This window comes from Triturus cristatus, chromosome 4_1 (assembly GCF_964204655.1).
Source record: "Triturus cristatus chromosome 4_1, aTriCri1.1, whole genome shotgun sequence".
Lineage (NCBI taxonomy): Eukaryota > Metazoa > Chordata > Amphibia > Caudata > Salamandridae > Triturus > Triturus cristatus.
The window spans coordinates 790,489,331-790,511,524 of NC_140585.1; the positions used below are offsets into that span (position 1 = coordinate 790,489,331).

Genomic DNA, 22,194 nt, shown 5'->3' on the forward strand with positions numbered 1-22,194 from the left:
ATTGGCTCATTTCCCTACTCCTGGGGATTAGTAAGACCCTGGAGAAATATGTCAACAAGCATCTGACTGAGCTGGGTGTAGGATGGTTCCTCCAACAAGGCAAACGGGTTTAGGCCGGTTTCCAGCATAGAAACTACACTTTTAGCTGCAATGGCAGAACTCAGAGTTATTCTCAGGGCCACTGGAATTATGCAGTAGGAGAGGCCCAAATCATGCAGCAGGTTTGGGTAAATTATGTGGCAAGAAAAAGTAAAGTATGCAACATAATGCTGCATATTTTGTAATAGTATTACTTCATTTATTAAAACGTTTTACAGATGTTAACACTGTTTGAGCATTGGGTGCACCTCATTAGTACCAGTTTAATACCCAAATATTGCAATAAGCAACAGAAAGGTGACCAGTCAACCTTTGGAAAAGGTCTTCCACTGCGTGGCAACTTGTGCCACTGCATTGTGAGTAATATTTGAACTAGAAACTAATTAATTTAGCTAAAATCTGCAGATTATGCAGCAGATGATGGACTGTGTGGCAAATACGGCAAATATATAATCATGCGAAAATCTTCACGTTCGCACAATCATAGAGTCCAAAATCTTATGGAAGAGGATGCAGGATTAGTGTATAATTGATTCCTCACCTTTCTCTACATTGGTAAAAGTAGACAGCCCTAAAATATGTATGGGTCTATTAACTAAGGCCTTTAGGAGTAGTTAGGGTAGTACTGTTGAACTACTTTTTATGTACTGCTACCTGCCTTTGTGAATTGGCCCCACAACATCTAAAATGGAAATGTTCAAGTAGTATTCATATATAATTAGTACAGAAAGGAAGGACTATGCCATATTTGCACTTTTGCTGATATGGAGTTGGGCATTTCGGTGCCAATGCACAAAGTCCTACAAGAGTACTCTAAAAAAGCAGACTGTTGCATGAGATGGGAAGACACACACCCCAAGGATTAATAATCCTATACTTTCAGGATGGACCCCAAAAGCAACTACATTAACCTGCGCACACTCCCCAGGCAGCTATTGAACAGAGCAGACCGGCTTAACTTAGAGCAATGTGTAAAAGATTTAGGCAGTATCAAAACAGCAATAAAGTAAAACACCAAACAATAAAAACCACAATCAAATTAGAAAAATAGAGTATGTTTTAATAAAATGACACAAAAATGACAAAAATCCAATAAGAGGACCTGGTGATATGAGTTTTTAAAGTTTTAAAGTAAACATAGCATCAAAAAGCACCAAATGCCAATGTTAGTCTATAGTTGAGGGGGACCAGGACTGAGGCACACTTTTTAAGGCCTGTGGTCAGATACACCAAGCGGGATGGACTGGTCAAGGATTTTACCTTTGGCTTAGACTGCAAAATAGCAGTCCGAATCTCTCAGCATAAGCGGCAGCAGGCTGTATGCAAGAAGATCTCATTAAAGTCTGATATGCATTAGGCAGGGTCCCCCTAAAACTGATACATATGGCAGGAAAACCTCCATGCAGGAAAAGTCGAATTGTTTTGCCCACGGTTATCTTTGTGTTGGTTGGAAACTTTTGGTGCCTTCACCTGGTTATGATTTCTACGTGGGGACTCTGTCTCTGAAATAGAACTCAGATTTCTCCAGTGTGACAAGCTGTATTCAAAGTGGGTTCACGGGGTCGAATACTTTCTCGTACCTTCTTGCTGATGGCCCTTTGAAACAGATTTGCTGTTGTGGAGAATCTCCAAGTGGGACAAACCTGTTTCTTTAGCCCAGCAAAGTTGTGCCTTCCCAGATTGGCTATGATAATTGGCCCCGGTTCTAAGGCGACTGGAAGTCAGAATATTTCAAACTTGCGAACCTTTGCAGTGGTAAGCCCCTTTTACCTCAGCTCTCCACCAAGGCTCCGTGGTTCAGAGGGTGCTCTTAGGACTTCAGGGCTTGGTTTAGCAAAGGTCTTGTGCAGGTTCAACAGTGACTGGACAATTGGTCATCCCTGAAAAAGTGGTTCTTCAGATTTTTATACCTCTGTAGTCATATAGCAGGTCAGCCCACTGACCCGTCAAGTCCACTTCTTTGTCTTGGGTACAGGAGGGAGCAAATCCAGTCCTTCAGAGCTCCTCTAAGGATACATTCATTCATCCTTAGAGGATCTTTAGAGTATGGATAAAATACAGAAAGAAGATAATCTTAAATAACATTGTTACCATGAAAGTATAATTAAAATCACAGGGACTAAAAGTTTAATATATCATAAAGTGCATTTAGTGCACCTAATCCAAAGTGCATTCCAGTATCTAGACAGGCCAAAAATCACTACTCTGCGAGTATCAGTCATCAAAATTCTTAACACCTCGAAGTAGTGGCCCGGACCGACTAGTTTACACAATGGGATTATCCATTTTTTCCTTGAGGATTTGTAATATGGGCAGAAGAATAACAAATGTACAATTGTTTCTGAACTGGCGTTGCACGTGGGACAAAGGTTGTCATTAGGAAAATCATTACACCACTTTGAACATAACTGTTTTGTGGGAAGGGTCTTATAACAAAACTGGAAGAATAGTTTACGTGTCATTGGGGGGACAATTTCATCTACTGTGACCGCAAAGCAGTAAACAGATTTAAAATCTAAGAATTCAGAAGTCAAGCGACCCTCGGTTTTTACCACTGCTTTTTTATATGGCTTCCCAGAACCTTGTTTTCAACTTTATTCCTGAAGTGGTGGCTAAGCTTTCCGGGTTGTTGTCTCTTACTGATCTGAACCAGGGCATCGAGGATGTCGATGGTAACCTCAGGAGCTCTGTTAAATGCTCCCAGTCAGGGGAAAGCTCATCCACTGACCGTAACCTATGCCAAAACATTAAACATTTGTAGCATAATTAGTGTACTAGCTGTCTATGTGCAAGGTCCAGATAAAGGGGCACCAACAGGGTACTGGAAGGTAAATCCACCAAAGATCTAAGGAAACAATTTTCAATTACAGACAAGCAGTTTATGGTACCAGTGTCCCACAGCTCCGCTCCATAGAGTTCCCTTCCTAATATTAATGTTATAGATTTCCAAGGTAGGGGCGAGCTTCTGGACCGTATTTTCCTGTGTATTTTGGTGATGTTAGCAGTCTGGTGTATTAACTTTCTTTATGTGAGCAGCCAAATTAATTGTTGATGTCGGGCGGATGCCAAGGTAGTCAAAGGTATCAACTCGATCCAGCCTGCTATTTCCGATTGACACCGATCTTTTGGTGTTGTTGGCCGATCCTTTTTTAAAAACCATATACTTGGTTTTAGACTCGTTTAGCACTAGCCCTCGGGCATCACAAAAATAAAAAAATGATTTAAAAGCTGCTGTTGTCCCTGCGGTGATTTAGAAATTAAAAGCGTGTCGTCTCGTATGCCCCTGACACTGTATGGCAGGTCGGCAATAGTCCAGATGGTAGCGCTGCCTAGGCTACTCTATCAGTTGCAAAATTACCCGTATCCGATCCCACCTCGATGGTTCAGACTGGTGAATTCTGTATTGGGGCAGTTTCTGTGGGAGGGTGGTAGCGTACGTGTGGCCCTTAGAACATGCTTTTTATCGTCTTATTGTGGAGGAATCGCATCCTCAGATATCCAGTCTTATTATCAGGCCTCGCATCTCCTGGTTCTTAATGATTGGTGGTATGGTGATAGGGGGGATCCAGCGTACGCCTTGGAGCGGTTGCTTATGGGGTCTAATGCATTACACACTATTCTATACTCGGCGCGTTTGCGCGGCACTATGCCGTCGGTTATGCGGGTGGTTTTCCTGATATGGAGACAAGCGCTGCGTCGTATGGGTTGGTGGAATGTTTTGACGGAGGAGACCCCTCTCTGGAACAATGGGCGCTTCCCGGACCTGGTGGCTCTACTGGGCTTCCGCGGCTGGGACGATATTGGCATCTCGACTTTGGGGCACGTTATGAATGGCACGGCGCTTAAGTCATTCCAGGACCTACAGAGGGAATTTTCTATGACCCAATCACAGTTCTATAGATCTCTCCAGTTTCGGCATGCACTGTCCCCTAGCCTGGAGGGTCTGACATCCCTCCCCGAGTTCAGTCCTTTGGAAGCAAGACTCTTCATGGGGGAGTTAAAGACCAAGAAGATTTCCAGGATTTACCAGGCCCTCATTATCCTTTGTTCTACGAAGCTTCAGAAGCTGCGGGGAGATTGGGAGACAGATGTTGGTGCGTTGGATGAGGAGGACTGGCGGGAAGTCCTGGCGGCCCCTAGAGAAGCGGCTATAGCAATGCGCCTGCGCCTTATACAATTCAAATATCTGCATAGGGCCTACTTCACTTGGGCCAGGCTGTATCGGGCGGGCATGATTGCTGCTCCGGATTGCCTTAGATGTGGCCGGGAAGAAGGTACATTTATAAACACCACTTGGCATTGCCTCTCCCTAGATCGATTTTGGAGGGGGGTGTTTGCCTGCCTGTCGGAGGTTCTGGGTTGGGAACTCCCGCGAACGCCACGACTGGCAATGCTACACGTCATGGAGAGTATTGGGGGCAATCTTTATAAGCGACATCTTTTGCGACTGGGCCTTACATTAGCAAAGCGTGATATCGCCAGGGCATGGAAGGAGCCTCGGGCCCCCTCGGTGACTGCATGGAAAAACGGCCTAGATTTCTGTATGGGTCTGGAACAGCCCATATTTGTAGCCAGGGGATGCCCACGCAAGCATTATAAAATATGGAAGCGATGGGCGGATCACCGGGGGATGTGGCTGGAGCGGCCGGTGGAGGTGAAGGATCGTCCCTGGGGATAATTCATGAGGGCGGTCAAGTTGGGGGAGTGCCAGATAGGGGGGGAATAAGGGGGGTCATGTTTTATTGTGCTACGGCGGGGTTGCAGGATATTACAACTGAGATTGGGACCATTTGGATATGGTGTGACGCAGGGGAAAGGGTGGGGGGCGTTGGGGGAGGGGGTTTGCAGTATTTTATTGTGTCTTTTTATTATATTGTCCGATGGCATACATAAAAGTGGATTGCTTCTGTAACATGATACTATATGACTATGTAGACAACTCTGATATGCAGGGTGCTGTGATATTTATGCAATCGACAAATAAAATATGTTTAAAAAAAAAAAAGCGTGTCTGCGAAGAGGAGGGCGGGAACTCTTTTTGCACCATTTTTTTTGTTTTGGGCATCACACCCATCTCTATCTAAAACATCGTTGACACCGTTAATAAAAACAGTAAAAAGAGTGGGGCCAAGAACACATCCCTGCTTTACTCCACACTGAACTGGGAAGGGATCCGTTACTTTGTTGTACTCCCCCCCCCCCCCCCCCACCTCACTTGTGCTGTGTTAGATGAATGTGATCTAATTAAGACATCTAAAAGATTCGTCGGAATACCCTGTTCCTTTAGAATACTCCAGAGCCTTGCACGTGGGACCAGGTCAAAAGCAGACTGGAGGTCAACAAAGGCCACCTAAAGCTTTCCTCCCTTGACTGCCACTTCCTTCCAATATATGCAAAGAAGGCAGAAAGCTTGATCCAAGATACTTCTCTTTGCTCGAAATCCTGCTTGGAAGTCACTTAAAGTACGGGACTCCAGGATCCAATCCTGAATTCGTACAAAAATTTGCATGCAGAAAATCTTCTGTAAGGAGTCAATAAGGCTAGTAGGCCTAAAGCTGGCTGGCTTTGCTCTGTCCCCCTTTTTAGGTCTAGCCTAGCGTTGCAGCGCATACGCTGCTCGCTCTGCGAGGCATGCTGTACTAGGGTATGTTGTGGAAGTGCCGTGGAAGCCCCGCCCAGATTTTTCATTGGCTAGTGTCATTGTCTTTGGTAAATGCTGGCTTCCGATTCAACGTGAGGCTTCTTAGCCCCTCCCTGTTACCACCCTGTCTCCTTTTGTGACCGCCCATCAGGATTAGACCTTTTACTTGCGGCGTTACACTGTCTTCTTCATTAGTCGTAAGCACTATGTTTTTCTCAGCCAGTTTTGGAAATGGCAGCCGCGTGTTTATTTTAGCATCGCGCTTTCACATTAACAATACCTGCTACCCGACCCCGCGAGTGCTGTGTGGGGCGGCAGCTATTGGTAAAGTGAAAGCGTGAAGGCTTTGCCTGTGATCGGGGTTTAGGGGCGGTCACCATAAGTGTGATGATTGCCTGCGTGCTCTTGCGACTATGGTCTGCAAACTTCAGCTGCAACTCTCTGCACATGTCTTGCATTGCCTGTTTTGGCACAGTTGCGGAGACAGTATGCATACACATACACTTGATGTTCTGTACACACAAGTGATACCTGTGCGCTATTGTGATGGTATTGCATACTTGTATTGAGAGTCTGTTTATACTTGTAATGGTGGTCTCTGCACAAGAGGTTCTTGTTAGTATTTGACTGTGCACACTATTCAGTAGTTTACACCAACAGGGTTACGTGTGTACCAGATAAGTATCACCGTGGGCGGAGACCTGTAACTATTACACAACTCGTTGGTGCTGATCTTATAGGCCTCTGAAGGATGAAAGATGGAAACATCCCGTGCTTTAGAAGCCTTAACTGACCGAACCACCTTGAAAGCTAATTTGGAAACAGACCTGTGCTTATTTATGATATATCAAAGGGCGGGGGCAGGAGGTGTAGACGGGGGCACCAGCCCCTCCTTGTTGACAATGTATCACTTCTCTCTGTTGGGTGCGGCCACCATTGTCCAACAGTGGGAGCAAGGCTTTTTAGTTTTTATGCACGAGGGCCCCACCTACTTAAGAATAGTCTGCATAACCTACATTCTTTAAAATATATCTCAATTTTGCCTGCACCCTCAGTGTTCACCGGTCAAATCACATCCTCCCCTCCCCATACAGCAGGGGCGTCATGAACCCCCAGCTTCCCACCCCAACAATACAGCCGAGGCCACCACTGAGTCACTGAAACGTCAGTAGTTCTTTGCTGTCATCCTCAGCCTGCAACCGACAGCGCACAAACAACACTGTGACAGAGTAAGGTGTGATGGAGTTTTGGAAACCGATGTCAAAATCAAAACAAGAGGGGCAAAAACAAAAGTGAGTAAGATAGACAATGATGAGAGAGAAATTATGTACATAGAGAAGGGGGAAGGAAAGGTGTGGAAGGAAGGTTGAAATTAAGGACGGAAACAGTAACAACAGGTAGTAAAGGTAAAGGGAGGACGGTAGAGTAAACGATTCAGAAAAAAAGTCGGAAGAGTGAAAGGAGATGTATGGAAGAGTGAAAAGGTGGGTGATGAGATGCATGGATAGACTGGTGATCGGAGGTAATATTTATGGGTGAAAGGATGGAAAGATGGATGGATGGATGGAAAGGTGAAAGGATGAATGAATGGTAAGGTGGATGGATGGAGAGCAATATAGAACGCTGAAGCAGCCCTATCTAAGGACAGTCTAGTCCACTTGCGTCATCTGCCTATTGCTTTTAGGGTCATGATTCAAGGTGGGAGTTATATAAATGTTCTGGCCACTGCTTGGCTTACAGACAGGCAGACCGGATCTTTATGCAACAGAGATGTATGACAAGTTAATTAGTCTAGTGTTCAGATGCGCTCATGGGCTCAGCATTCCTACCCCATAACCACCTTCGGACCTTTACATTCTCCCCTTCAATCAGACTCTAGACCGCATTTATACCAGAGCGGCCGAGCACACACCTAAAGAAAACACAAGAAGATTCCATAAATGATTTAACCCCCACCAAAACAGGATGTGTGTGAGAGAGGGAATATTTAGCAGCAAATAATGCCTATCATATCTATATGTGTAGTACGTAGGCAGAGTGAAAGATGCTATACCAGTTAAAATGAAGGCACACCAATAAAAGATGTTATTTGGAGTAAGTGTAGTGATGCATGCAGACCCAGTGGATGGTCATTTGTAACTACATTGTTAGGGGATATTCTATAGTATTACTATAGTAGTGGGTGATGGGTGTGTATCTTCTGGGCCTACGTGCTCTTAGTCTCAGCTGCTCACGCTTTGGGCCGATGCAAGAAGATTATGCTCTAGTACTGATGGAGTACCGGGCAGACCTGCATTTATGCGCAGAGCCTGTAACATGCTGTCTGTTGTCATTGTTGGGGGAATGGAGAGGCGGCCCCTCTCAAGGCTTCATATGGTATGAGTTATGCCCCCTCCCTTACTCAACGCTGGTAATAAATAGAATTGTGCACCCTATGCATCTGCTTATAGACTGTGTATTACTGACAAGCACACAGTTACATACTGAGCAATGGCTCTGCCTCACATGCACACATCTGCTCCAATTTCCCTGCCACATTTTGCAGTGCCCACAACGCGCTCCATAGAGGCCGTGACAGCGCAGGCTGCCCGATAGGTTTGCCCACCTCGATGACAATGTATTTTTAATTTTTTTTAGAATCAACCCAAGTTGAAAGGGTAGAAGAAGGCGGACAGATTTTCCCACTTCGACGTACATAAACTGCATGTCCCGGTTTTAGAACCACAAAGTAGCCCAAAATGATACTAGTTGGCCCAGGTTTTGACCTTTGGACATCTTAGAAGCTGAAAAAACTCATCCATGGCACAAAAAGATCACCCTATCGAGATCCTTTTTTGCGTCATGCATCGGGATTCACAACACCCCCCTTTCTCCTCAGAAATGCCTCTTCTATCCCCTCTTTAAAAAAAATAAAAAAACAACTTATATTTGATCTGTTCATTGGTTTCAAAAACCCCTGCTGATTTGCCCTTATGGCCTGCCATGTGTTTCTCTGTGCTCACCATCTTCCTCCGTAGCGCTGTTTTCTCTCACCACCCCCTCCCCCCCACCCCCCCCAACCAATACGCTTTGTGTGACAGAGTAAGGCTGCCCGAAGCTCTCATCCGACGCTCTGCCTCCTGCCTCTAAACAGGCCGCTGTCCTTCTCGACACCAAACGTCATCTTTATCATCGACTCACTTTACTTGATGCAAACCGCCTATTGTTTACGGTTGAGAATGTTTGTCATTCATTCACTGCCTATATACTAACCCATTATACAACCCATGTTCATACCCCTACAAACTCTCTCTATCTGGTGTCGTCTTGTTAACTTGTACATGTTAAAGTGCTCTGCGTAGGGTCGGATGTACAGAATGTAAGCTAGTGACCATTGTCCTTGTGTTACTAACCACAATGTCAAGCATTATGCCATCAGAGTTTCTAATATGTGTGAAAAGTTGTCTGCACATTTATTCATATTTTGCAGAGTGAGTTAGGGACTGTCTAGTCAAGGGTGACTCCATTAGTACAAAGGATGAGACATTTATTGTTTTACTGACACCTTTGTCCCGAATTTGTTGATTTTTTTAAAAAAATTGTCCCCTTTTGATGACTCTGAATAAAGCTAGGTGAAACAAATGTCACCTCCTAAGGTCCACAGCTGGAGTTTGGAAACTTTGTGGAGATACAGATCCATCCCTAGCCCCCACCACCACCACCACCACCTCCACCACTACTAACCAGCAGCGGGCTCCACCAGTGACAGCATCGCAGATGGACTAGCAAACTCATTCCATGCAATACTCTGCTGAAGGCACATAGAAGCCCCCATCTGGCAGTTCCTGGGATAACATGTTGGCAAAGCCCGGGTGTGCAAAAACATCAAAGACACTACTGCGAGAAGCTAGCTCTCTGCAATGCAATAGGTCTCGCATTTACACAACTTTAAGCTATTGGCATTGTAAATGACAATGTCTTTTATTTATGTTTTAAAAACAAAAATAAAAGGCATTGTCATTTACAATGCCAATAGCTTAAACTCCCGTAAATGCGAGACCTATTGCATTGCAAATGCTTGTTGTATATGGGAACAACCTCTATTATTCCAAGAGGAGGGGATGGGAGTACCCGCTAAAATTGAGTTAGTCAAGAGATTTATGTATGAACCCCAAAGTGCTCTATGTCCTCTTATATAAATCGTTGGGGATTCTTTCTGGACCAGGGGGGCGGCTGGAACGCAGGAGCGCATTGCTGCTTGCGTTTCTTCTATAGTGAAGACGAGATCACCACCCTCTTCTGCAGACAGCACCCTGCATCCTTGGGAATCTCCCTCAGCTATTTTATCCCTAGATTCATATAGAGAGCTGAAGTGCGCTACCCACTCCTCGGGCTGAACTGTAAAAACCAGGGCCTCTCTCTCCCCTTGAGCCAGTATGCCGCTTTGCTCCAAAAGCTCTCGGTATCTTTAGCTATCAATGCATTCCGTAGAGAGGACCATAAAGAGCCCTCCCACTCCTTCTTAGCAGACTCGATTGCCCACCTGTGCTTAGCTCTACAGGCCACAACCTCAGGGCGGGTTTCAGCTTTATGGCCCGAATAAGCGCTTCCTTTGTAACCCTACAGTCTTTGTTATACCAGATACCCTGGCGAGGTGGCTTCCGTTGTATGCAGTTCCCTTCCTTTATCTGTGGTTTACATGGATTAATTAACAATTCCCTTATCTCTGTGTAGAGTGCCTCATGCCTGGAGCCCAATATCTCCACAATGTTGTTAATAGTATAATTTGCTAGCTCCTCCATTAAAAGACGTACTTGGCTCCTAGCTGCGTCTAATGCCCTAGGATGTCCCTCCACCCAATCCCATCTAATCACTCTCTGGTTGTTTGTGATTGACAAAACACTTGGGTCCGGACTGCCCCTTAAGTCTGGCACACCTGTGCCGTGCTTGGTGAGTATAAGTAATAGTGTGTTGTGATCGCTATCGACCCTCTTGGTCACTGTCATGTCTTGGACTAAGTGCCAAAGATTAAAAGATACCAGGCAATAATCTATTCTACTTTCGTTGCCTGGTTTATTAAAAGTGGGGTCCCCATTTAAATCGGAGTTGGCCCTCCCATTTGTGGCTCGCAAACCATGCTGTACAGTAAGAACCAACAAACTGGGCACCTCTCTTGGACCACCCAACTGGGAGGAGGTCTAGTTGTGGTACTTGCTGCTCTCTGTCCCACTCATCAGTCAGATCTGAAGGGATCTGGGTAAGTGGTTCAAATGTACAGTTGAAATCGCCTGCAACTAAGGTAGGGGTGTTGTCTGAATAGTGGGACAGAGAGTGGTCAGGATACAGCAAGCAGGGTCCATTCCTCTTCTAATCTTCTGCAGAGCCAGAATTGTTTGAGGATTGAACCTTGAGGTGGCACAGTTATGGTTGACTCAAGCTAGTGTGTAGTTGTGACTCTTGGCTCCTCCATAACCGAAGGGTAAAATATCCCAAGGGCACACCTACCCACTTTTTAGCAGTTCCTGTTTACCCCACAGTGCACCTTACTCCTAAAATCCAAGTTGAGGAAATCCATTCTCCCTTGTGCAGAGCCTGTATGTCCTTCCAGAAGTGTGCGCAGATAATTGAGTAGCTACCTCTGTTGTCGTCACTCAAAATTGGTTCTGGGGGTAGCTTCCATCCCACTGACTTTAGAGGCAGTCTAATTGGGGGTGGACACAGGTTTTCCTTTCCCAGCTATCGTTGCGAGTTAATGAAGTTCCTGGGCCCACCCTAATTGGTTTTCCTGCAAGGTGATGTATAACCCCTCCCCACTCTCAGATCATTGTGTTGGCTCTTGGTGCAGTTTTTCACCTCATTAAGGTCGCACCTGGCAAACTAGCGGCCAGTTGGCTTATCCTAATTAGCCGACTGGAGGTGCAAGTAAGAAGTAGTTTCTAAATTTGACTTTAACATTAAATTGGATTTTTCAGAAATATTCAAAATAGTCTTTGAATGACTTTTGTAGCCAGTTCTGTCAAAAGTTATAAAGTTTATTATGCTAAGAAATTGTCATTTTCTAGGATTGAGCTACAGACCTGCCAATGAAAACAACTTTTGGGACTTGTCATTGGAGGAACAGGTGGTAAAGCTGACATTAGATGCCACTAATCCTAGTTTCTTGGATTAAACAAACCAACTGGATCATGTCCTGTGGCAGAGTGTGAATACTGGACAATGTGCATGGTAGATATTGATATTTGCCCTTGATGTTTCAAAGCTTAAGACCATTTCATTTAAATACCAGTTGGTCATTTTAAAAACTTTTATCTAAAACATTGCAATGGCGAGCACTCAAAGCTTATCCCAGGATGCGGAAATAGGCATTTGAACTCAAATATAGTATAGCTAATAATTACACTTGACTAAACTCAAGCTCCAGGCGAATTATAATCTTTTAAGGTGGCCTGATGTAGAGGAGGTGGATTTACACATGCACAATGTGTCTGTGTGCAAAATCTCCTGCGAAGGGATAATGGAAAGTTGGCCACCCTGCCGATAGACCCTAGCACATACAGCTCCCTCTGGGATACACTTTCTGCCCTTGTTCTTGAAAATCACCACAAATGTAACTTAAAAAATCAGAAGCAGAGATACTTGTTAATGATTCTCAGCACACACATTGCAGGGGATTTTTTTACCAAAGTTATCCATAAAAAATTGCGAATTCTTTGTTTTCATTTCCTTTGTGAGCACGCGTTTCCTTAACAGACACTTAGATACAGCAAATACCGTGAGCCCGAACAGGTAAGTTGACTGATTTTCTTTGTTTCTGTGGGTTGTATCGGGCACACCAGCAAGCAGTCAACAAATCAAATGGTCTGTAGGTTGTTTCTGTTCTGATTGTTTAGTATTTGTTGTACATCTTTTTGTGATGTTCCTCTGGGCACATCTTGGCAATGGAGAAATTGAAGAAATGTTCCCTGAGAGACCAAAAATTAGGTTGTAGGGGAGAGAGTCATGAAGGGCAACACTACATGGAGCAAAGTGAATAGATGGCAGGCTTTGAAGTATTTATGTATTTATGTTTGACAAACTCTGCCCTTCCCACCCATTCTCCCATTGAAATTGGCAACAAAGAAAAATGTGATAGTAAAGCTGGGTCATGGTGTACAAGAGACGTTAAATTTGCAAAGCCTGTGCAGCTGCATCAATGCACATAAGTTTGCATTGTGATTTGTAATTACAATTATGAATCGCAGTTCACAAATTTAACGTTGCAAGGGAAAGTTGGTGTTCGGCTCCTGTTGCAACTTGGAATGGCATGCAGAAATACTTTACAACAGTGGCCTAACACAGGCCCCTGCATCCCCGCGGGGCGGGGGCGGCCCCCAAACTACAGGGGGCCCTCCTCTGCACAGCATTCAGGCCTGAGAGCTCCGTATTCAATTCGCAGCGGGTTGCCCTCCATGTACCTTGCAGGGGGGCCCCCTCAACTCTCGTTACGCCAATGCTTTACAACTGTTGACGTCACAAATCATGTAATGAGTCATAGCTTGCTGAGTGAAAACATTAACCTTTCCCAACAGTAAACTGTAAATAGTTAACAGCTTATCTAGTGCTTGTGCAATCATCACACTTATGCGTGTAATTTCACTCAAAGGATATTCTCCTCATCAGTTGAGTCTTGTCTGTTTGTTTTTAAACTTTTAAATTGTAATGATTTTTCATATTCGTCATTTAATACATTCATTTAATGTTAGTTCCTTTTCTATTCTTTTACTCATCCCCCTGCTCTTCCTTCTACCGTCTTTGTATAATGCAAATAGAAAGAGTAAACAAAGCCCTTGAATTTTCTTGCTTTTGTCTGATTTGTAAGAACAACAATGCTGAATTTGCCGCATCTTGCAGACTCTGCCTTTCTCTGCAAGTAAAATGTCCAATGTAAAAATCTGTTTTGCAAATCCATGGACCTTTAAGCTACTAATTCAATGTTTACTACCAGTAAAGCTCCAGAAGTACTCGTTGCCAGCTCATTAACAATTGTTGACAGTTTTTTTAAAAATCTTTTCCTCTTTCAATATGACTCTTACTCATGGTATTATTGCACCAAAAATGTTTCCCAATAACTGGATTCCATCTTCTGCACTTGTGTGTCTGTGTGATCGTGTCATTGGTAATGCTTCTATACTATATACATGATATATCTTAGGAAACAATGTAGCTAAATAGCAAAAACCCTTCCCATTATCAGGGAACTGGAAGTGTGTATCTTGTCCGCGAAACAAAATAAACTCCTGGAATTGCTGTTTCTTTCCTTGTAAAATTTGCCATGTGCCCCTCATTAATTTGAATGTATGTTCCTAATGTGTCTGGTTGTACTGTGTGTTATTCTTTTGAAAACACAATTGTTCCATTTTTGACTTCTGTCTAATTCAGCTTAAGGTAAACCGTTTTCTGTTTAAATGTGTCTTCTTTCTTCCAAACATTTTTTAACACCTCATTTTATCTAACCTGATTCGAAATGTTAATGTTCCTTCCATTTAACACCTTAATAAAGACTTTCTCTAAAGGTCTATAGGTCTCATTAAACTGGTTAGGTTGCTTTGGTAAGCTTTAACACTATCTATTGGCATATAAGAAAAAATTCAGAACCTTAAAAGAAGCAGCAGCCTAGTTGCGAACTTCCTAAGAGCCAAAGATACCTTTCACATAGCTATGAAAGTGATACACTGCATATTTCAATATCAAAGATATCTATCAATGCAGCAGGAACAGAAATACGTAACTTTTACATGGTCTACTTTCAAAGAATTATGTTTAGTCTTAAACCACATGGCTGTAATCTGATCAGCATAATAAAACTATGCAATGTCCACATTACTAAGTCATAAGCTGCTTATCGAAATGTATTTTTGAATATTCACTTTACTTGCATTGATTGAACCTGTATGATTGACAAGTTGATCTTTTTGCTAATCATCTACATAAAACTGTAAAACGAGGTATTAATCATTCTTTTAACTGTACTTGGCACTTTGCACTTTAATGGTCTTGATTGTATAAATAAAGTATTTTTGATCTGAATACAGGCATATAATGAATGAATACTTTTATATAATGCAGAAATGCCCAGGAGTGTCTTGGCGCTGGTATCTGCTAAACATAATCATTAAGGCAAGAGCATACAACACAGCAAATCACCAGGGGCAAGAAAAACACTAGGTCTTAAGGTGTTTCCTGAAACTGAACAAGTTGGCTTGACGCCTGGGATGTACCAGTTGATTATTCCAAAGTTGGCACATGATGTGGACAAAAAGTCTGCCACCCCTTGTGATTCTCTTAATTTTAGGTGCATTGACTGTTCTCTAGGTAACTGAATGCAAGGTTCTTCTGGGGCGAGAAGTTCCTCTTTAGGTAGTCAAGACCTCTGCCATGCAGAGCCCCATGTGCCAAGCAAAATGCCTTAAAAGCAATTCTATTCTTTACAGGGAGCCAATGGAGCTCCACCAGAACCTTTGAAACTGGCACAAACTTTGAGACCTTCCCAAGGAGTCGGGCTGTGGCATTCTGCAGAGTTTGAAGTTTCTTAGTCCAGCTTGTATAAGACCAAAGCTGTAACCACAGATTTCAGCAGATCATATGGTGTGAAGGGGCGAACTTTTCTTAAAGTGCACAATAAATAGAAACCGGATGAGGTAAGCTTGTTGATATGAGCATTGAAAGTGAGGCTGGAATCAAACATGACCCCCAGATTCCTAACAGGATATCAAAGTGCGAGGGAGGCCCAGAGTCTGAGGCCACCAAGATTGGTCCCAGAAGGTAGTGTCCCTACCAAAAAGATGAACCTCTGTTTTATATGAATTGAACTTGAATGTTGTTGTTCATTCACTCAACCACTGTGCCCATACAGCTGTTAATCTCAGTTACACTACCAGAGATTGACACAACAATTTGAGTTCCATCTGCCTATGCAACCAATGAGAAGCCAAATGTACGGATTAACCTGATCAGAGGGGCCACATAAACATTGAAGAGTGTGGGGCTCAGCATTGGGAAAGGCTTGGACACAAAATCCCCCAGTGCAACAGATTGTTCCCTGTCCAAAAGATAGGAGCATATAAGATCGATAACTGAACCACTGATTCCAATCTTCACAAGACATTCCGGTAGAACATAGTGGCTCACGGTGTCAAAGGCTGCACATATATCCAAGAGGATCATCGCAACCTTCCGCCTGTTGTCAACAATGCTCCTTCACTCCTCTGTTGCGATGTTCTTGTGCTTCTCGAGAATTTTTGCAGAAAAGGGGAAGCAGGATATGGGACGATAATTCTTCATCTCATTTGAATTCAAGGAAGATTTCTTTAGCAGAGGGAGGATGGAGGCCTTCTCCATTCAGGAGAGAAATGGCCTGATCTAATGATGCTATTCAGAACTATGGTTTTGCAGCGTGAATCTTTCTGGATTCACTATGCTGTGCATTATTCCGCGATCTTGTGGTTGGGTCCGGATTCGTAGTCTTTTTTTTTTTTTTTTTTTTTTTTTTTTTTTTTGTAGCCCAGGTGGGCGTCGACGTACACCATTTGGTGCACCTTCCGTGACGTCGTCGTGCTTCCTGCGGAAGTCCCACCTTTGGGGCGCCATCTTCAGATTCTTTTTTCCGCCGTTGGGTCTGGATCGTCATCGGGAAGCTCCAGAATTACACTCGAAGGAAGAAGGAAGAAAAGCGAGTTTCGTCGATAGAAACACTAGAAGATATCAGGAAAGGAAAAGATTTCATCAGGAGCGCGAAGAAAAGAGGACCAGCGCCCTTTTTCTTCGACGGCCTTGGAGAATGCACGCTCAGAGACCCTGAGCGCAATGGACAAGACGCCATTCAAGTTCTGCCCAAACTGCCACCACAAGTTCGCGCAGAAAGACCAGCATCCGTTCTGCAACCTCTGCCTACCGGTCGATCACCAGAGTATCGACTGCAACGCCTGCTCAGCCTTCGCGCCGAAGACACTCAGGGTGAGAGAGCGGCAGAGAAGGGCCAACGCCAGCATGGATGGCAAGGGGAAGCCCCCGACGCTCTACGCTCTGGGCCTCTCCTCGGACGACGAGGACAACGACGCCGAGACAGCCGAAAACTTCACGGTCGTAGAGACCGACAAGAAAAAAGAAGACGAGGTAAGAGAATCGTCGAGCGCAAAACAGAAAGTACCTCGACAACACGAGGGTGACTCGAGAAAATCTGAGTCTAAGTCCACGAAGGGAGCCCCGGCGCCGAAAACTTCGACGTCCAAAGGGGGAACCACGGACAAGAGGCCGAGCGGATCCTTAGATAAGGACTCCCTGGTGCCGAAAGACGCCGAAAGGCAAGGGTCGTCGAAAGCATCCCATGAAACGGGCCGTTCGACGCAGAAAGAACGTTCGACGTCGACGCAAGTTTCATCGAAAAGACCCGCGGTCGACGCCGAAAGCATCTCCGAGATGGAGAAAAAGAAGAGGCGGCTCGAGGCCGAAATGGAGAACATCCTTCAAAGAAAGAAGGAGTTCGACGCCAGAATGAAGGAATTCAAGATTCCAACGGTTTCATCAGCGGACGTCGGTGAGGTCGAAGACGAGTTCGACGCCGAAGGGCTGACAAGAGAACTCGAAGAGGAAGAAGAGCCCTATTATGAGGGAGAAGCCGAGAAAGAAGACCAACGGTCGTTCTACGAATCGGCGGCATCTACCAGCAACGACGTCGAATGGCACGATCTCGACACCGAAAACCCGGAGGAGCCCGTGGACACGTACCCTTCGAGGCCTTCGCCACCCGACGACATCGGGGTCTACAATATGGTGGTCAGGAGCGCAGCAATGGCCTTCGGCGTCAAACTCGACGAGGAGAAACCGAAAGCCGATTTTCTCGTCGAGACACTGCTCCCCATCCAGACAAGGAGACAGTTCCTCCCCATGCTACAAAGCGTGATGAATCAGGGGAGAGAAGCCTTCAAGGAACCTGCGACCTGCCGGTCGATCACGCCCAGGACAGAGAAGAAATATAAGCACTCCTCCCTGGACCCCCCTTACATCAAGGGTAGCGTGACCGCGGACTCCATCATAGCCTCCACGGCCAGGAGAAGGGCCAACGTACCAGCAACTTCGGGCCCACCCCCGGATAAGGAGAGCAGGAGGATTGACCTCACAGGAAGAAAGGTCGAGAGGAACGCCGCAATGCACTGGCGCATGGCGAATTCAAATGCACTCCTCAATAGACACCAATACCAGCACTGGGATGAGATGGGGGAGTTAGTAAAGCACCTCCCCGAAGAATACCGGCAGAGAGCCTCTCACCTGATAGATGAAGGCAAAAACATCGCCAACTCCTGTATAAAGACGGCGTTGGATGGGGCAGAGACTTCAGCAAGACTCATGGCCATAGGGGTCACAGAGAGGAGGCATGCATGGCTAAGAATCTCGGGATTCAAACCGGAAGTGCAGAACAACATCCTTGGCACCCCCTTCAATGGAGAGACACTGTTCAGAGCAACAGTGGACGACAAGCTCACCCAGCTGAAAAAAGAAAACGAGACGGCGAGGTCCATGGGGGCCCTACAGCTGAGGGGAATGAGGCGAGGAAATCCCTCGAGAAGACCCTACGGTAGGGGAGGAAGCCAGCAGGGGACGTCGCACCAGGCGTTCCAACAAAGTCAGCAGGGTGAAGGTCACGGACAAGGTCAGCAGAAGCAAAACTGGCAATATGAACCTCGGGGCCAGTCCTTTCGCGGGAGAGGGAACGGACGTGGCCAAAGGAGGAGAGGGGGCGAACAGCCCTCGACGAAGTGACTCAGCACGCAAGAGGACGCCTACCCTCGTCAGGACCCCAAGGGTGAGGCGCAGAAAAGTGTCATCAGGGGGAAGAGAAAATTCAAGAGCCTACGAGCATACGACACCAGTAGGCGGGAGACTGAGGTTCTACCTTCAGGAGTGGCGGCGTATAACCACAGACAAGTGGATACGGAACGTTGTGCAGTACGGGTACTGCGCAGATTTGGAGAAAAGACCTCCAAACAGGAAACCAAGGGGAAGACTGAGATCGGCCCAAGAACTGGCAATACTCAGAGAAGAAACGCGGAAACTCCTGCAAAAGGGAGCCATAGAGACAGTGCCGTTCAGAGAACGCAACAAAGGGGTCTACTCAAACTACTTCGTGGTTCCGAAGGTAGACGGAGACCTCAGACCCATACTAGACCTCCGTTACCTAAACAAGTTCATCAGAACGCAAAGGTTCAAAATGACTTCACTGCAGGAGGTTCTGCCACAGATAAGAGAAGGGGACTTCATGGTCACCGTGGACCTCAAGGATGCCTATCTTCACATCCCAATAAACAAAAGGCACAAGGGCCTTCTAAGATTCAACATCGAACAAGAACACTACCAGTTCACGACCCTGGCCTTCGGATTAAAATCAGCACCAAGGGTCTTTACAAAATGCCTGTCGGCGGTAGCGGCGCACCTACGAAGGCAGGGAATACATGTCTACCCCTACTTGGACGACTGGCTGGTCAAGGCAAACTCACGCGGAAAGTGCGAGAGGCACGCAAAACGCGTAACAGACACCCTCACAAATCTGGGATTCTCGATCCACTGGGGAAAATCATCGATGGAACCGGAGCAGGTGAAGATTTTCCTGGGGGCAAAGATCAACTTCCGCAACAGTACAGTAGTGCCCAGCGAGAGGAGGACAGAGGCTCTACTGAAGGAGGCGAAGCTCTACCAGAAGGGGCGAGCTCTGACAGTGAGGGCTGTGAGCAAGATGATGGGGATGATGGCGTCCTGTATCCAGCTGGTGCCGAATGTACGCCTGCACATGAGACCATTCCAGGAATGGCTACAACAACAATGGTCACAAGCAAACGGAAGTTGGGAGGATCTAGTGGTTGTTACGCACGCAGTGCAGGAGGAGATAACTTGGTGGAACAGAGACAACATAACAGCAGGGAGAAGCCTGACACCACCAATCCCAACAGTGACCATTACCACGGACGCATCGCAGAAGGGATGGGGAGCGCACATGGACAACCTCAGAGTGAGGTGTCTATGGGCCCCAGCAGATGCGGTCCGCCATATCAACTACCTCGAGTTGAAAACAATCCTGCTAGCCCTGAAGGCATTCCAGAGGCACCTGTTCAACAAGAGGGTGTTGGTCCAAACAGACAACACCACGGCGATGTTCTACATCAACAAACAAGGGGGGACACAGTCGTTCCCGCTCTCATCCCTAGCTCAGGAGATTTGGAGATGGGCCATACCTCTCAGGATAGATCTACTGGCAATTCACCTACCGGGGAAGGACAATGTGGAGGCAGACTGGCTAAGCAGGCAGACCTCAGCATCACACGAGTGGGAGCTCAATGGCCAGGAAACGGAGAAACTCTTCCGGAGATGGGGACTCCCACAATAGACCTTTTTGCAACACGCCACAATGCAAAATGCCAAAGCTTCGCGTCCAGGCAACCAGATCAGCAATCCGAGGGAAATGCCCTATGGATAAGCTGGTCGAGGACATTTGCCTACGCCTTTCCACCGATACCCCTGTTGCACAGAGTGCTCGACAAGTGCAGAACCAGCAACATGACCCTGATCCTGGTGGCTCCACAGTGGGCGAGGCAGACATGGTTCTCACAAATTCAGGAAATGGCACAAGGCGACCCATACAGGTTCGAGAGGAGGAAGGACCTGCTCTCAATGCAAAACGGAGAGGTCCTGCACCCAGAGCCAGAGACCCTCAACCTGGCGGCATGGCTCCTGAAGACCTAGAGTTCGCACACTTAAGATTGCCGCCGAGCACGATGCGAGTGCTACGGGAGGCGAGGAAACCAACTACACGAAAATGCTACAGCGCAAAATGGAAGAGGTTCACTGTGTGGTGCCGGAAAAAGGGCCTGCAAAACAGAATGACAAGAGACTCAACAGTACTGAGGTACCTCACACACCTTCTAAAGAGTAACCTCTGCTCGAGCTCACTAAGGGTACACCTAGCGGCCATCGTGGCCTACACCAGAGGTGAAAAAGGTGGAAGTTTCTTCAGCTCGCAGGTGGTGAGGAGATTCATGGAAGGAGCCAAAAGGATGGCCCCCCCGAAAAGGTTGCCGCCGCCGGCATGGAATCTGAATGTGGTCCTCAACGGAGCTCATGAAGGCACCGTTTGAACCCATTCACAAGGCCACACTGCAGATGTTGACTATGAAAACAGCCTTTCTGGTGGCCATAACCTCACTACGCAGGGTGAGCGAGCTTCAAGCACTAACGCTGCAGGAACCCTACATTCAGATTCACAAAGATAGAATAGTCCTGAGAACGGACCCACACTTCATGCCCAAGGTAGTGTCGGCGTTCCACATAAATCAGACTATCCAGATACCAAGTTTCTTCCAAAACCCGACTACAAACGCAGAAAAGGCACTGCACACCCTCGATGCCAGAAGAGCGGTGATGCACTACATTGAGAGAACCAAAGAACTCAGGAAGTCGAAACAGCTGTTTGTGTCCTTTGCTACTAGCTTCATGGGTAGACCAGTGACTAAGGGCACCATCGCAAGGTGGATTGCCCTCACTATTCAATTCTGCCACAAACAGGCTGGACAGGAGCTAGCGGAGGGGCCGCAGGCTCACTCCACAAGGAAGAAAGGGGCCACCGTGGCCTTCCTGGCGAACACGCCCATCCAGGACATATGCCTCGCGGCAACTTGGGCATCTGTGCACACGTTCACGAAACACTACTGCGTAGACATTCAGATGAACAAGGAAGCACAGGTTGGACAGAAGGTGCTTCAGCACATTTTCAACGACCAACGCTCATCTACCACCCAGCCGCCACAGAACTAGGAAAACCGCTACAAAATCGATGCACAGCATAGTGAATCCAGAAAGATTCACGCTGCAAAACGAATAGTTTCTTACCTGTCGGTGTAGTTTTGCAGCTTGAAGATCTTTCTGGATTCACTAGCGAACCCACCCACCTCCGCCAGGAAGATGAGGCTGGAGGAAGAGGGGGTGAAATGGAAAAGATCAAAGAAATACAAACATACAGATAAAGGGACAAGAAGGATTAATCAATCGCCTAGGGTTAAAAAAAAAAAGGAAGGGAAAAAAGAACCCGAAGATGGCGCCCCAAAGGTGGGACTTCCGCAGGAAGCACGACGACGTCACGGGAGGTGCACCAAATGGTGTACGTCGACGCCCACCTGGGCTACAAAAAAAAAAACAAAAAACAAAGAAAAGACTACGAATCCGGACCCAACCACAAGATCGCGGAATAATGCACAGCATAGTGAATCCAGAAAGATCTTCAAGCTGCAAAACTACACCGACAGGTAAGAAACTATTCGTTAATGGAGTAACGACATCTTTGCTATATCTTGAAAGATTCTTGGCGCTGGGGGATTGGAGAGGGCTCATGATTTAGCTTGTCTAACAAGGTCTACTAGTCCTTTTGAGGTGATGGGAGGAACATTACAGAAGAC

General features: G+C 46.1%; 1 protein-coding gene across 1 annotated transcript in view; it reads left to right on the forward strand.

Moving 5' to 3' along the window:
- HAL (histidine ammonia-lyase) overlaps positions 1 to 22,194 on the forward strand; it is a 269,994-nt gene that overhangs the window by 116,343 nt on the left and 131,457 nt on the right. The window contains exon 4 of the mRNA XM_085653369.1: positions 12,478 to 12,505. Coding sequence (XP_085509495.1) covers positions 12,478 to 12,505 — 28 coding nt within the window. The remainder of the gene's footprint in view (positions 1 to 12,477; positions 12,506 to 22,194) is intronic.